This window comes from Vanellus vanellus, assembly GCF_965231255.1.
Source record: "Vanellus vanellus genome assembly, chromosome: 10".
NCBI lineage: Eukaryota > Metazoa > Chordata > Aves > Charadriiformes > Charadriidae > Vanellus > Vanellus vanellus.
In genome coordinates, this window is record NC_138915.1 from 1,550,604 (window position 1) to 1,566,459 (window position 15,856).

The 15,856-nt window shown below is 48.6% G+C and overlaps 3 protein-coding genes across 5 annotated transcripts; 2 read left to right on the forward strand and 1 right to left on the reverse strand.

Annotated features, from left to right (window-relative positions):
• Positions 1-968: 968 nt before the first annotated feature.
• Positions 969-5,163, forward strand: CETN2 (centrin 2). The gene is made up of 5 exons (XM_082488369.1): positions 969-1,001; positions 1,242-1,400; positions 2,906-3,034; positions 3,738-3,875; positions 4,458-5,163. Exons 1-5 carry the CDS (start codon positions 999-1,001, stop codon positions 4,545-4,547), a joined length of 519 nt encoding a protein of 172 aa, XP_082344495.1. The 5' UTR covers positions 969-998; the 3' UTR covers positions 4,548-5,163.
• A 196-nt stretch (positions 5,164-5,359) lies between these two features.
• On the forward strand, positions 5,360-8,801 carry LOC309675970 (centrin-2-like). 3 transcript variants are annotated; one of them, XM_082488406.1, is made up of 4 exons: positions 5,360-5,393; positions 6,922-7,050; positions 8,308-8,445; positions 8,659-8,801. In XM_082488406.1, exons 1-4 carry the CDS (start codon positions 5,361-5,363, stop codon positions 8,743-8,745), a joined length of 387 nt encoding a protein of 128 aa, XP_082344532.1. In that variant the 5' UTR covers position 5,360; the 3' UTR covers positions 8,746-8,801. The 3 variants fall into 3 exon arrangements, with proteins under 3 accessions (XP_082344532.1, XP_082344530.1, XP_082344531.1); XM_082488404.1 differs by lacking the exon at positions 5,360-5,393 and adding an exon at positions 5,544-5,833; XM_082488405.1 differs by lacking the exon at positions 5,360-5,393 and adding an exon at positions 5,544-5,833 and having other exon boundaries at positions 6,922-7,032.
• A 1,940-nt stretch (positions 8,802-10,741) lies between these two features.
• On the reverse strand, positions 10,742-15,189 carry LOC309675724 (glutamine amidotransferase-like class 1 domain-containing protein 3, mitochondrial). Its single transcript, XM_082488085.1, has 4 exons — positions 15,059-15,189; positions 12,742-12,913; positions 11,755-11,956; positions 10,742-11,121 (listed from the first exon to the last, which is right to left on the reverse strand). Exons 1-4 carry the CDS (start codon positions 15,164-15,166, stop codon positions 10,929-10,931), a joined length of 675 nt encoding a protein of 224 aa, XP_082344211.1. The 5' UTR covers positions 15,167-15,189; the 3' UTR covers positions 10,742-10,928.
• Positions 15,190-15,856: the final 667 nt, after the last annotated feature.

Sequence of the window (15,856 nt, forward strand, 5' to 3'; positions counted from 1 at the left end):
CCCTGCGCCAGGGGCTCACCACCCTCAGAGTGAAATTTTTTCCCTAATACCTAATTGAAATCTCCCCTCTTCCAGTTTGAAGCCATTCCCCCTCATCCTATCACTCCATGCCCTTGTATAAAGTCCCTTCCCAGCCCTCCTGTAGACCCTTTAAGGACTGGAAGGCTGCAATAAGGTCTCCCCGGAGCCTTCTCTTCTCCAGGCTGAACCCCCCAACTCTCCCAGCCTGTCCTCCCAGCAGAGGGGCTCCAGCCCTCGCAGCATCTCCGTGGCCTCCTCTGACCCAGCTCCTCACACCCCTCCACACCCTGCCCTTCCTCACACCGCAGCCCTCCCCACATCCCTGCGGCCTCCCCTACCCCCGGCGCCTCAGCTCCCAGATTCCCCCACACACACCCTACGGCCCCCCCTACCCACCTGCCCCACACCCCAGCCCTCCTCACGGCCCTGTTGCCTCCAGCCCGCCCCTCCATGACCTCCCCCACACCTCAGGCCTCCTTCCACCCCTCAGTCCCCCTCACCCCGACCCTTCTCCGCTCACCTCACCGGCGGCGCCCTCAGCCCTCCGCCAGCCCGCCCTCACACCCGGCCCCACCCCTGCCTCCGGCCCCGCCCTCTCTTCCACCAATCGGCGCGGACACTTCCAGAAAACCCCGCCCACTTCGACGGCTCCCAACGCCTCTCCCTCCCGAGCGCCCTGGGCTGAGCATCGCGCTAGCAGGATCTCGCGCGCTGATTGGTCCGCGGCCTCCTCCCTTCGGCCAATCGCGTTGACAGAAGGAGGAGAGGCTCTTCTTCCCTGTCAGTCACCTCTTGACTCCGCCCCATCCCCGTGTTGGCCAATAGCTATCGCCTAAACGCCTCCCGCGCCCGGCTCTCCAGCAAATCGGGGTGAGGGTTGCTATAGCAACGGCGTAGGGGCATTAGCCAATGGGGAAGGTTGGCATTAAATCTCGGCCTGCCAAGACTGGAGTCGCTCCGAGGTGGTGGTTGCTGGGATGGTGAGTGAGGTTCGGCGTGTCTTCTCCTTCCCTCACCGCCGGCGTGGGGGAGCCTCGGGCACTACGCTACTCCTCTACGCCTTCTCGGTGGCGGGGTTGCGGGGGAGGCCCCTATCAGCCCCGAGCGGCTCCGCTGGGAGTTGAGGCCGCCGTCGTCCTGCGGGCCTCACCCGCCCTTCCCGGGACGGGGCATCGCGACGGCGGCCTGATCGTCCTTTGCTCTTGTGTTGCTGTGCCAAGGCCTCCAGCTTGAAGAAGCCCTCGCTAGGAGCCGCGTCGCAGAGGAAGAAAACGAGTCCCAAGCTGGAGCTCACCGAGGAGCAGAAGCAGGAGATCCGGGAGGCTTTCGACCTGTTTGACACAGACGGCACCGGCAACATAGATGTTAAGGAGCTAAAGGTAAGAATTTTCCTAGTGCTAGAAGCACAGTTCTACTGGGGTTATAAAGTTATAGGGGCATAAACGCCTAAATGCCCTTAAACAGGTGAGATTCCCCCCAATATAAAATCTTGTTGTCAACAGGAATGTTTTTCTCTTTAATTATAGCTCTTTACTGCTGTTATCAGTTGTCTTTAGGACCAGGCTGGCCAAAATACAATGGTAGTTCTGTATTTCCTGTACTGTCTCTTTGTCTGTTAGTAAAACATTGGAAAGGGTTTGTGCATATTAAAAGACTGGGGGGGGTTACCCCCTCTTATGTGTTGTTGAGGATTGCATGCTTTGCTAATTAGGTTATCCAAGCTAAGGAATACATGTTTTTAATTTAATGTTTTTATTTATTGCAAAACATTTTCAGTTCCTCCTGATCCCTGTCCTTTGGGAAGAACAGTAATCAATAAGTTAGGACTTCTTTTGCTTTCAGAATTTTGCTACTCCTGTTTGTCCATATTAATTAAGACCATAGGGAGCAGACCTGATTTTAGACTGCTTGTTGCTTTATCAAAGGAGGAAAAAAGTAAAGTGTGTATATGTGCACGCATGTGTCTGCCAGTGAAGGCATCCTTGGATATGCCGCTCAGAGAAGTGTTGTCAAAAAGGCACACAGTGTTCAAATTGTGTTTTTTCCCAACATTCTTTGAAAAAGATTCTTGTGACTAGAATGAAAAATTAACTAATTTAAGTTCCCTGTGGTCTATGAGCTTCTGTGTTTGTGCCATCAGATCCGGTTGTTGGAGTTTGGTAGATTTGCAGGTATGATGGAAACTTTTTCCATGGAGTCACCTGTCTTGATGTTATTTTGTTGATGCTTTTCTAGGTCTTCCATTTAGCGATCTTGCTTACAACAGGGCCTGAAATAAGTGCTTTTTAAAATTATTATTATTTAGTGTCTTGTGTCTCATTGCAAAGGGAATACTAGTAGCAATTCTGTGGACAAGAATGGAATAGCATTCAGTTTTCTAGTAAGCTTGGAAATTGCTATCCACAGCACTGTGCAGCGGTCTGATTAATATTTTGAAGGGAAAATACCGAAGTGGGACTCTTTATGCTCTGAATGACCATCACAAGAACTTAAAGTGTACACCAAAATAGGTATGCTAACACTTTCTAAAAAAATAATCCAACTTTTGTCAGAGAAAATCTCTCTCACAAGGCTCTGTTATGTAGCCTTACCCTCCAAATTCTTGCCCGTTTTAAGCTGGGGGTGGTGGATGCGATGGTAAGAATGTGTTTAGGAAGTTTCTGAATTCACTGAAGGACAACTCCAGAATATGAATGGTTGTATTCCTGTTTTCGGGATCTCAATGTGCCCTTGTGTGTAGAGAAGCCTTGCTCTAAGTCTGCCCCTTACCTTGAGACACAGAACATGTGCTTTAACACAATGTGGCATAAGGTTCAACTTCCCCCTTGCTTGTGGTTTTGTTTATAGTTTTGTATGATTTATAATTTTTTTTTTGTCCTCACAGGTGGCCATGAGAGCACTAGGGTTTGAACCTAAAAAAGAGGAGATCAAGAAAATGATATCAGATATCGATAAGGAAGGAACAGGAAAAATCAGCTTCAATGACTTCTTGGTAGTGATGACGCAGAAAATGGTATGTAAATTTTAAAAGGCAAAGTGAAAGCAGTTTTGAAAATGGCTGAGTACCTTTCATCTCCTTTTGGTTTCAGTGTAAGATGAAACCACTATTTTAATCTTAACAACAAAATATATAAAAGTTAGGATAGACCCTGTCTTGCAATTCTATTTCTTTTGTCAAGGTCAAGTGGAAATAATTATGTCATTAACAAGTTTCTTTAGCAATCAGTTTTGTGTGAGGAAAGGGGAAAAGTGAAATCAAGATTTTTATCGCAGTTTAAAACCAGCTCTGGCCTGCGGAAGGCTGTTGGGAGTATTGACATGTGACATGGGTGGCTGTGTAGCGATGCACTGTATTTTCTTTTCTTGAGTTTTAAGACATTTACAGATGAAATCTCTGGTTTTAAAAATCTTAATAAATGTTGAGTAAAACCCGGTATTTTAGCAGTGGGAGATCTGGATGCTGAAATCCCAAAGAAATATGGCTAGCTATGAGAGGAAAAAAAAATTCCCTGAAACCCTGAGGTTTGGGAAGCATCGCTGTGTCTCCCTCAATCTTCAGCTTTTGTACGCATCCTTCCTGCTGGCTGGGCTTTTAAATTTGCTCTTAAGAGAGTTTCTCAGTCTTTCTAATGTGCTTATTTTTTTTATAACTTTGCGTGGTACCTACAACGTAACCACTACTTTTTTTCCCTTAAACTTATGCTTACTTCTTTAAGGCTGAAAAAGATTCCAAGGAGGAGATTCTCAAAGCTTTCAAACTCTTTGATGACGATGAGACTGGCAAAATCTCTTTCAAAAACCTCAAACGTGTCGCCAAAGAACTGGGGGAAAATCTCACCGATGAAGAGCTGCAGGTCTGTCCCTGGACTACGAAACCACAGCGTAGGGCGGCGCTCACGGTCAGCCTCTGTGTGTCGTGAGCATTGGAAGGTCCGGATCAGGCTGTGTCCCCTGAATGGGAAGGCAGTCACAGAATGTTCGGGTGTTACCTGGTTTCATACTTGCATTTCTTTAAAACCTGTGGAAATAGGCACAGTCTCATTCCCTCCCAGCAGAAATGGATGAGCTTCTCTGAGCTTGTGGTTGGGAAGCGGATTCTGAGGCCAAAGATGGGTTAAACATACACAGCTGTTGAAATCGAGTCAGTAGAATTGCAATTTTAGAGAGTTACGGTGTTGTAAAAGGAACAACTCTGCGCCAAGCACATTGTTTATTCCAGGACAGTTCCTGTAATACAACATTTTCTATACAGATTTTTGTATAAATATATATATATAAAATCCCATTAGTGTTTACTTTAGTAAATATTTTGTAGCATAGTAGGTCTGACGTTGAGCTTACACTGTCCCCTCCAATACAATTTACCAAAAAGTGGTTCTAATTATGAATTAATAATTCTAATCTGCATCTAATTTCTGAATCCAAATATCTTTCAGGAAATGATCGATGAAGCGGACAGGGATGGGGATGGGGAAGTGAACGAGCAGGAATTCCTGCGGATCATGAAGAAGACCAGCCTTTACTGAAACAGAGTTTATTTTAGCACATATGCATATACATTTGGTTGGTGCCTCGCTTTTTTTTTTTTTTTTTTTTTTTTACTGTCTTTTGTTTTTCTTTTGAGACAGCAGAAAATGCAGGTCAATATTTTTTTTATTTTTCTTATGTGGATAATGTTAAACTTGTGTTTGTGACCCAACTGCTAACCTGTTTATGTGTAGCAACCTGGTTGCTTGTTTGTGCTCGTAAGATGTTTACGTGCTTTGTGTTTTGAAAACACAAAGCACGTTTTTCAGTATCAGTATTTGTATCCTTCTCGGAAAAAAACATGTGTCAAACACTCTCAGTTTGGTAAAGAGAGGACTCAAAACCAGATGGTCTAAATCTCTATTTCCCCTCTGTTGGAAGCTCTTTGTTTGGGCCTGGCTATAGAGAACTCTTTATATGACATATTTGTAGGGATCAGCTTTTTATACTCTGTCTTATGGTAATTATCCCCTCCCCCTTTTTTAGTATTTTCTTTAAACTGGGGGGGGGGGGGGGGGAGTAAATAGAGTGCTACAACTTAATTTACTGCACTTTTTGCAAAAGAAGAGGAAAGTTACCAGTGCTGCTGCTGAAATGTCTGCGGGAATACTCAGTGGCTGCAAATATAACATTGTATTTTAAATTCGAAGTGTCTTTATTTTAAGCCGTCGGAGTTGTGGAAAGCGGAACGCACAAATACCAACAAACCCGCTCAGGGGGGCGGATGAGGGCGGGGCCACCCCGCGGGCCCTATCCCGCCCTCTCGGCCAATCAGCCCCCGCGCTTTCCTTGAGGAGCAGGAGCGCTAGCCAATGAGGGGCGTAGCTGCCGGGGGCGGTGGGATGGTAAGCGGGGCGGCGGGGCCGGGCCTACCCCCTTCTGCATCGCGACGGGCCGCGGCCCCGGGGGCTGCCCGGAGGGCAGCGGGCACCCGGCTGCTCCGTGGAAATCCTCCCTCAGGAGCGCCTCAGGCAGGGTGGGGCCTTGCTGATGGAAACGGGGACGGTGGCGGCAGAGGGGGGCCACTGAGGCCTATGGCGGTCCCCTGCCCCGCTGAGGGAAACGGGGGACGGGGCCACCGTGGCGTTCCCCGGCCCCGCTGAGGGCGGCGGATCTCTCCCCGCAGGCTTGCAGCAGCGAGGGGGGCGCCGGCGGGGGCAGGTCCCCCATGGAGGAACCGGTCCCCGCGTTCCCGCTCAGCGAAGAGCACAGGCGAGAGCTGCGAGAGGCCTTTGAGCTGTTCGATGGCGATGGCGCGGGCCTGATAGACATCAGCGGCTTGAAGGCAAGCAGCAGGAAAAATGCAGCGGGTTTAGTGCTGAAAGCAAAGGCTGTGAGGTTTGGGGACTCCTCGCTTGTTCTCATTTCCCCCCATGAAGCCCCACACAGCTGCATTGCTTCTTTCCCATGCCTCTGGGCTATGGAGGAGAAAACCTGGTGAGGAATGAGAACCTCTGGTCACAGGGAGCTTGTAGGAGGTGGAGTGAAATTTTTCCACCGCTCTCATCTAGAGGCCTTCTACTTTCCTACCCTGGTTGTGAATCTCCTCTGTCACGTTTGCATCAGGGCACCAAGGGTAACGCTAACCTGTGCTGCAGGGACTTTGTTTAGGTGGACCTGAAAGAAGGCACAATGTGCAGCATATCCTTCGTAACCTATTTCACGTGGGGAAAATGGTATTACTGCAGTATTGCTGTTGTACTACTCCACCTGCAGTGGGGGTTTAGAACAGCATGTAGAGTTTTCATCTCTCTGCTTCTGATTGAACTCAGCCCAGGTCAGTGGTGGGGTTAGGTCCTTTTTCTGTGACGCTGCAGAATAAATCTCAGGAGTTTCCTACACTGTCTGTCTTCAGTGACCCCCATCCTCAAGAAGTTGTGGAGGAATGACATTTTACAGGCAAACTCTCTATCAGCTGCCGTCCTCTAACTGGCTTTACAAACACAGTGCAAGTTTCTGTAGTTGGAGGGTGTTCACTGCTCTTTAGAATGGGTTTGCACAGTCTGGGTAACCCAGGTCAGCAATCTGGATCCCCTCAGGCTGGGAGAAATGACATAGTCTTTCTGTGACCACGGTGTCACTTGCAACTGGAATTACTGTAGCCAAACAGATATGACTGGCAGTAAATATAAGTGTTGGAAAGGGGGCTAATCATTTACAAGCACCTGATAATTTTTCATGGCCTCATACTACTGATGATAGACAGCTATAGAACCCTGTTCTCTGGAGACAAAATGGCGGACAAATAGCTGCTGATGAAAAGTTGGGTTTTTTCTCATCACTTTCATGTCCCTGCTTGTTTCAACCATTTTTCCCTCTTTGTTTCTGCCTGATTTGTACACCAAGAAATTGGTCTGTTTTCTCTTTTGGCAGGTAACTGTAAGGGCTCTGGGCTGTGAATTAGAGAAGGAGGAGATGAAGAGAATCGTCTCTGAATTCGGTGAAGAAGGGTCAGGGAAGCTAAACTTCAAGTCATTTCTGCAGGTGATGACTCAGAAAATGGTATGTGAGCCCAGCTGGTCATGAGGAGTGAAATTCCTCTTGCTGAACTTTACAATGCAGGGAGCCACAGTAGATTGGGTCACTCTGGTTCCCTGCGGGGGAGAAACAGGAGTGTTTCAGGAGTTTCAATGGAGCTATTTTAGAGATCTACCTTTGGGTGAATTGTCCTTACCCCTCTTGCCTCTTTCCGTGAGCTATAGGGGCAGCAGGACGGCCAGTTCAGATGGAGAGAGCTGCATCTCAGGAGAAATCTCCTTCCCATCCCAGAGCACACACCACACCGAGGAGCCCCCGATTCCCTTCCTTAAACCTTTCCACATGAAATTTCATTTCTGTCTTTATAGTCACAGGGCCATTTATCTTCAATTGAGGCCTCAGTGAGCAAATGTCATACATCAGATGGACAATTCACCATCTGCAGAGAAATCGTTCCGTGGTGTCCACTTACAGGTGTCACAACAGCCACGCAAGCTTGTGCAGTGTCCAAAGAACTGCTGTTCAGTATCAGCTCTGTGCTTCACGTTCCCTAGTCCTCATCGCCCGTTTGAGATCCCTGTGGCTCAAAACCCTCCGTATCCTCTCATCCCTGGCAGCATGCAGACATAGGCTGTTCTCAAAGAGCACCAGCTTGCCTGGTTCTGCCTCTCCCATCCTTCTGATTTCATCGCAAGGCTTTGTGGCGTGCCTGGGAGGTGACTGGGGCATAACCGGCACGGCATCAATGCAATCGTAGTTGCCAGCGTGTGTATGCACAGGACCCACGTGAAGGGGGCAGTGAAGATCCCCATTTTCCCCCTAGTTCAATCGGAGCCTGCGCCTGCCTTCAGGCTTGTGCACGCGGTGCCTGTGTGTGAGCTGAGGAAGGGCATCAAGAGGCAGCATTGGCCTGGCTCGCTTTTCAAATAAAAGAAAGCTGTAGCCATCAGATCATTTTTGGCAGCTGCTTCCTCCTCCAGTAGCAGTGCGAGTCCCCTTCTTCCTGGCCAAGCTTGGCCAGGGTATTCCAGGCCAAGTCCCCATGCTGCTCAGGCAACTTCTCTTGGGGCTTTTCCTTTAATACGCAGTTATACAGGGGTGGGGGGGGGAAGGCAAAGGTGAAGTAGCAGCAGTAGATAACCCTCTTCTATGGCCATGTTTTCCCCCAAATGACATCTTGGATTAGATTGCAAATGTTTGATGGCTGAAGTCCCCAACTGGGGGTTGTAGGGTGGTCTGATGTCATGTTTACATGATGGCATTTTTCATTTCCTTGCTAAGGCTGAGCCATGTTCGGAAAAAGAAATCCTGAGAGCTTTCAAGGTGTTTGATTGTGATGGCACTGGCAAGATCTCCTTTGACAATCTTAAAGTGGTGGCTGGGCAGGTTGGGGAAGACATCACGGATGAGGAGCTGCAGGTTTGTGAAGTACAAACATATTCCTCTCGTGCTCTGCTCAGGGAGAGAGGGGAGTGTGTTACTGCAGGGAAGACTGGTTGGGGGATTGTTCTGTGTTGCTTTGCAATGGTCAAGATCTCAGTCTCACTTGGACCTTGCCTCAGATCTTCATTTGTGAGTGTCCACCCTCTTAGATCCAACCTAACCTGGTCTCCAAATCTTTGTTATCCCCAGGAGATGATTGATGAAGCAGATGTGGATGGAGATGGGGAAGTGGACAAAAAGGAGTTCCTACGGATTCTGACACTGACCGACTCATAACTACAGGGTTCTCTTTTTTTCTCCCATTCCCATATAAACAGCTAGTTACAATGTCACTTTTCTCCAGCTTCCTTATTTCTTGTTTGTTGCCTTCCTTGGGTGTCAAAACACACCAAAATATTGTTAATGCTTCGTCTTTGGGGTTGATTTGCTTTCTCCACTGGGACAAGCAGTTTTCTGCATCCCAACAAAAAGGGTTGTTACTAGCTTGGTGTCTGTGTAGGTGGGAACTAAAGTCAGAGATGAATTCAAATTCTTCAGCCAGTCCCTGGAATTCTCCCTATTGCATTTACACCCCGTAACTTTTCAGCCTATCTGGTAAGTTAGTCAAAACAATCTCAGAAAATCCTGTATAACTCCCAAAAGTTAGTGCTTATGGCAGAATCTTCTGTACCTTTCCTGAACTCCTGCATTGTGCAGTGGACAAGAGTTGAAGGGCTTGGGAACAATTACTTGCCATAAGGTAACGAACAGCTTAGGCTGTGGATTCCCCTTCAGAAGTAACAGTATGGGAGAAAACAGCGCAGCTCTGAGGCCTGGTCTCCCATGAATTTGTGTTTCTGTCCTAATTAGATGCTAATTCAGCCTGAACGTTACTGTGTGGTTGGGATAATTGCAGCTCGCTATAGGGAATTCTCAAAGGACCAAGGGAACAGCAGACTTTTTGTGCTAGCAAACATGTCCCTCCTCTTCCTGGCAGCTACTGTCCCAAAACTGGCTGGTTGTTTATGTCTTGGGGGCTTTTACACCTTTGCAAAAGGTTATGGATGGTGGCTAACGGGGTGAAAATGATTAGTAGGAGAATCAGTGGAAAAAGGTAACACAGAAAAGTGACTGGATAAGCTACATTTTTACAAGAAACCTGGGTAGAGTTGCTGCTACTCTGGGCTCTTCTGTCATTTCTAGATGTGCCTGAACCCCTCTTTGCAGCGCTGCTGTGGCACGTGGGTGATTTTTTTCCTGCTCTGGCCACCGGTGTAATCTCGAAGGATCTCACTGTGTTGGTGAGAGTGCAAAAATATGGCAGCGTTTTGAAAAGGGTGTAAAAAGCCTGAATGAAGAGTTTGCTGAGAAGAGCTTCAGCAAGTAGTTGCTGGCTTAGAAAATGTGTCTTACGCACCAGCCAGTGTGACAATGTGTCTGACCCCCAGCCAGTTCCCAGCTTGCCGTTCGGGTTTCAGCTAGATGGGTATCTTCTCTGTCCCTGTCGCAAGGCAGGATTGTTGCTTCAAGGTTGTGTCTAGGAATTTTCCTCGAGACTGGAAGGGACTGGGAATTGCCCCGCTTTCTCTGGGATGCCTAGCCCTCACCCTGCACTCTTTCTGCCTGGGAGCAGAATGGAAGGCTGCTTCCAAAATACTCCATGCTATCCTAGCAGGTCTTCTGTTAGTACAAGGGAAGAATTTCACCTCTTCCCATTCAACCTGGATGCTGACGTTGGTTTTATTCTGCTCTCACTGATACCATATTCGTGCCCAAATCTGGGTTCTGACAAATCCTAGCAAAACAAGTTGGATTTGTTGCTGGTGACTTCTTCCTGTGTTGTTTTTACCACTCGTTGGCCAACCAGTAGCACTAAAAGCATGTCCTAATCCAGAGTAAAAAGCAAAAAAAAAAAAAAAAAAAGGCAAGCAGAATTCAGCATATGTAAAAAGTGTCAGGTTTTATTCAGTAGCAAAACCGTGTTCATTCCTTTGCTGCTAATTCGTCTGTCTGTGAGGTGGAGGCATGTGGGGAGCTTTGGAGTACTGGCAAAGATGGATGTGTAAGGAATCTCAGAAAGGGGCCAATTCCTGTTGGTACACGATATGGACATGTCAGGTCAGCCCAGTCATGACTGACACGACTCAGGCAACTCCTCAGCCACTCAGAACCAAAGACAACAGCTGTATTTGAGCCCTGTGGAAGCCCCACTGGCTTCTGCGTGCCAGCCCGGTGCGTGCCCACACTCCGAGTACTGCCAGTTTGCTGTCAGTAAGTGGCATCCCCTTGGCAGAACACCACAACGCTTCCATTGCTCCGGAGTTCTCCCTCCTCAGCAGCCCCCAGGGGTCTGGTGGGGGGGAAGAACTCCGTCTGAGTGGCAGTTTGCCTGTTGACGTGTGGGTGTAAAAGGGGAAGAACGTTATCCGAGGCTCAGTGCCTGAGCCCCGGAGGAGATGGATTCTGGGGCTTTGTGGCATTCAGGCAAGTCTGACCACTTCTTTGACCATTTTTCCAATGCCGTCATAGATCTCATGAATAGGGGCATTGCACATGAAGGCGCTGGTGGTCACCAGCTTGTTCTTCACATCCACGTGAACTTCAGTGACGTGTTTGTTCACATGCTTGCAGCCAAGCTCCTTCATGGTCTCGGCAGTCTTTGCGTAAGGCCATCTACAAGAAGAAAAGAGAATGAACTCTGTGTGGCGAAGCCGTCATTACACAGAGTGATTTGATGAAGGCCTGGAGTGAGAAGTCTGTTAATTACAGAAATGGATGGTCCCTACAGAAAGCCTGCTCAATCGGATCCAAATCTTTTCCTGTCAGAGGATTTTCTCCAGGACTACAGAACCAGGAAGACTTCCAGATCACAGCAAGTTAAAAATCTGAAGTAAAGCCAAAATAAGACCTTAATGTTCCACTATAGATGTTCCACTACTTAACTCTGCCCACACCAGACTTTGTGTTTAGGTTCGGGGTTTTTTTTCCCACCAGCTTCCTACAAGTGACATTACTTCCTAGCACTTCAAAGCAAGAGCCACCATAGTTCCTTCCCTCCATTGGGAAAATGCAGTCACAGCTTTCCCATATGAGTAAGGACAATTTAACTCCCTCTCTTAACCCTACCAAGCTTTGTGCAACCATCCTACCTAGGATCTGCTTATCTTAAGGAGTCAGTGGTCTGGTGTCTTCCCTACCCTGGGACCAAGAGGTGCATGAGATGAGGTGCTACGTACATTGGGGAGACATTGCTGATTCTGTGATGTTCACGGTGTGATTTCATATCAGCACTCCGAGGTTACTTACTTCTCACACTCTGTGTCATGACCCACAGTCACCTCGCAGCCTGGGAAGATTTTGGCTGCCAGCACCGGGGAAATGCAGCACAGCCCAATGGGCTTTTTGGCAGCGTGGAATGCCTTCAGGACGTCCTCCACCTCTTTGGAGATGATGCAGTTCTTGCCTTGGGTGGCCCAAGTACTCAGGTTTTTAGCCACTCCAAAGCCACCTGAGAAAAGAGAAACAGATTAGACTGGAAGATTAGTACTCCAGGGCAGGTTTTTTTCAGGTATTACCTAGTAGAATGGATTTGGTGGATGGCAGCATTTGTCCAATGTTGATAAAAGAATTAAAAATAGACAAGCTGAACCTTTGTGAGCTGACTGCCAGGAGATGAGACATCAAAGCCCATTTCTTGCTTCCATACAGAACTGAAGCGGAAAGGTATCAATGCTCTGTTGGGTACTGTGTTGCACCCATGAGCTCTTGTCTGAATTGTGGTAGAACACGCTAACAAGTTTTCACTTGTCTCTTAATCCTTGCTCCAGGCGTAATCCACCCCCACTGAAATCACGTGGTCATACTTTCACCAAAGATGAACTGCCAGACTGACCAAGCTTTCCGTTTCTGAGTCATCCGCTCTCCATCCCAGCCACTTCTCCTGATAAGGAGGTAGGCGTGTTGGTGAGGGAGGGGATAGTTTTACATCCAGTAAAAAAGAAAAGCTCAGTAGATGGTACAGAGGATAATTCAATTGGCCGTTATCTGCCCTCTCCCTTTGGGATAAGCTTCTGCATTGCCATGTTCTCTTTTAATATAAGTCCAAGCTTGCATGGCAGTGCCACCATGGATGGAAGAGGTCTGCCCTTCCAGTCCCTGCTTCCAGCCTGTCTTCTTCCCCAGTGGCTCTGCCCAGTTCCTCTCCAGCCCAGGACTCCCATGTCATTCAAGGCTGATGGCAAATCTAAGCTGTTCCCAAGACTTTGGACGTGCAGACCCCATGTGCCATCCTACCTGGTATGATGAGGGCATCCAGCCCCTTGACATCCAGCTTAGCTAGATCCTTGATGTTGCCTCTGGCTATTCTGGCACTTTCAACTAGCACGTTGCGCTTCTCCTGAGTTGGCTGTCCTTTCACGTGGTCCACCACATGCATCTGGTCAACATCAGGAGCATAAACCTCTGCCTGAGGAGGGAGGGAGAGGAAAGGTCTGTTACCCTTCAGTCACATGTCCTAAGCATGTTAAAGATCATAGGTAGTGAATGAAAATGTTTGAGTTACTTTATTAGGAAAGAACTTTGCTGGTGAATGCAGTGACCTTCAGGCTCACCTGTAGCTGATACCGTCATCACGAAGGTTATTGTCATAGGGAGGGGAAAGAACGGGAAGTCATTTATAGCTTCTGCACAGGAACATTTACCCTGACCTTAAAGGAATGAAGGTGGTGTTGGGTGAAAGCAAAGAATCTAGCCCACACTGCTTGTTTTGGGGCCTGAAGTGCTGGAGAGGAAGCAGGGACTCCTTTCCTTCCGAGGAAAACGAGTTGTCCCAAGAGCCGGTGGTGAAGCCATTTCTTAGAGGTTTCCATCCGCATCCCAAGCAATCCCCGTCAGTGGGGCAGCCCCAGCCCTGCCCCAGCCGCCCCCCACAGTGCCAGTCATCCCCTATGGGTGCTGCTGTCACACCATGTGCCGCCTTAAGACAGGACTTTGAGTTTCTTCTCCCCAACCACTAATTTACCAAAGCCAGAATATTTCTTTTTCTGGAAAATACCTCCCCTTGCTTCAGAACCGTTTCAAGCTCACATGCAGTAATTAAGAGTGGAGGATGGCAAACAGGCGATAGATTTTGGGACTGTACAAGCTTTGAGGTTTGAGAATGATGTTAAGGTACTCAAAGGCTTTCAGAGAAGGGCAACAAAGCTGGTGAAGGGCTGGAAGGCATGTCCTACGGGGAGCTGCTGAGGACTCTGGGTTTGTCTAGTTTGGAGAGAAGGAGGCTGAGGGGCAACCTGATTGCTCTCCCAGGGAGGGGCTGTGGAGAGGGAGGTGCTGAGCTCTTTTTGGGATCCAGGGACAGGACGGGCGGGAATGGTTCAAAGCTGTGCCAGGGGAGGTTCAGACTGGGCATGAAGAAGCATTTCTATACCAAGAGGGTGGTCAAACCCTGGAACAGGCTTCCTAGAGAGGTGGTTGATGCCCCAAGCCTGGCAGTGTTTAAGACACATTTGAACAATGCCCTTAACGACATCCTTTAACTTGGTCAGCCCTGAATTGGTCCGGCAGTTGGACTCAGTGGTCGTTGTAGATCTCTTCCAACTGGAATTGTCTAGTCTATGCTGTGCTGTGCTGTGCTATGCTATGCTATTCTTTGTTTCCTTAGGCAAACATGACCGAAAAATAAAAGGAGAGGCTTAAAATAAGGCCTGGGTGTCCTCCACTAGAGGTCCCTGCCGACCCAGGGATGAGTGCGGACGGTGCTGCGAGTCTCCCGGTTCAGGGTACGGCGGGAGGGAAGCGACTGCCGCAGCTCCAGGAGAGAAGAGGCAAAATTACAGACAGCGGAGGAAAGGTTTGGAGAAGTCCCATCTGTAAGCCAGCCAGAGAACACGTGCTGTGAAGGCTTCGGAATTGGGTGGGCTGGCTCTGCAGCACGTGTACATCGCCACTGTGCCTTCGTATTTCATAGAGCAATTGCGATTCCTGGGAGAAGGGCTCTGACCCAGATTGGTGGGAGGCTCAGAGCTGAGGGTAGTGTTACACAGGGCTTCTCTCCCTCCTCTTCCAGTCTGGCAGAGTGGCTATTGTGACCAATGGCGTATTAGAGCGGCTCTTTGAGGGTCGCCTTTTTTACCCCTATTCAAATTAAACTCGCAAGAACTTGTCTATGTTCAGTTCTAATCTTTGGGGATTTTAAAAAGATGAATTTCAAACAGCCAAAAACAATAGTAGTCTTTTAAACAGAAATACCAAAGCAGAAAAGAGGAGGTGCAAGCCAAAAAGGATACAGAAGGCATTTAGGAAAGTTTGTTTCAGAGTCTGGACGCGCTCAACACAGCGCACCGAGCCAATCCTCTCGTACAGCGAAGCAGAGACCCGGCAGTTCTCCGTGCTCGCTGTAGCAGCTCCTACGCTGTGCCGTTCGCTTTGACTCCGGTCACTGATGCTTTGCCTTTACCCTGGCAGCAATGCTCAGCTTGGGATTTGTCCGGCAAGCTGCAAAGCTCCTTAGAGACAAGTATTTTCCACGAGAAAGAGAGAGAGAGATTGCAGAGCAGAGGAGGGCAAAAGGAGCCGGAGATGGGGCAGGACCTTCCAGGGCGCCTCTTACCTGTGCCCCCTCCCTGCTGAGATGCACCAGCACGGCAGAAGACTCGTGGATCTCACTCCCGTCGTATACCCCACAGCCTGCCAGAACGACAGCCACTCTCTTTCCCATGGTCGCAGCCGGGAGCAGGAGGATTCCCCGGAGAGCCCCAAATTGCTGTGCATCTCTGTTCACTGCCTGGAGTCTTTTATAGTGCGATCCCTCCCCCAGGAGCAGGTGGGGCCAGGAGGGTTGGGCTGAATTTCTTACTGGCAGGAAGGTTTTATTTCCAGTGCCACGGGCAGGGCATGTAAATATTATTTGTTTCCTCAACTGACTGCTCCCTTGCAGATCTTCTTCCCAGCACGTTGTCTCTAAAGCATCCCCAGCTGAGGTGACCCGTTCAACAGAGCAGCTGTGTTTTTCCTTCTCAGCTGTCGATTTTCCGTTCTATTTCAGCCTAAAGTACCAAAGTCTTTGCACATAAGATGGTATCAAAGGGAGCCCGCCCAGAGCGAGTATTCGAGCCAATGTATTCCTCTCTGCGCCCCATTTTTTTCAAACCCTACACTGCATAGGCAGCCTCGGTCTTTTAACACCAAGATTTCCTTTTCTGACCTTAAATATTCTTATCCTCATAGCCCAGCTCTCAAGAGCAGACGTTTTGCACTCAGTTGTGGTCATTTCCTGGACTTTGGATCCTGATGTTAGAAACCAACTGATACTTCATCGACAGCACCATCTCTCCATTTGCCAGGAAAGCAGTCCCGGGAATCGGCAGAGCCCTCACCTCCGGAGGGGCACACAGCAGCAAGATTCGCT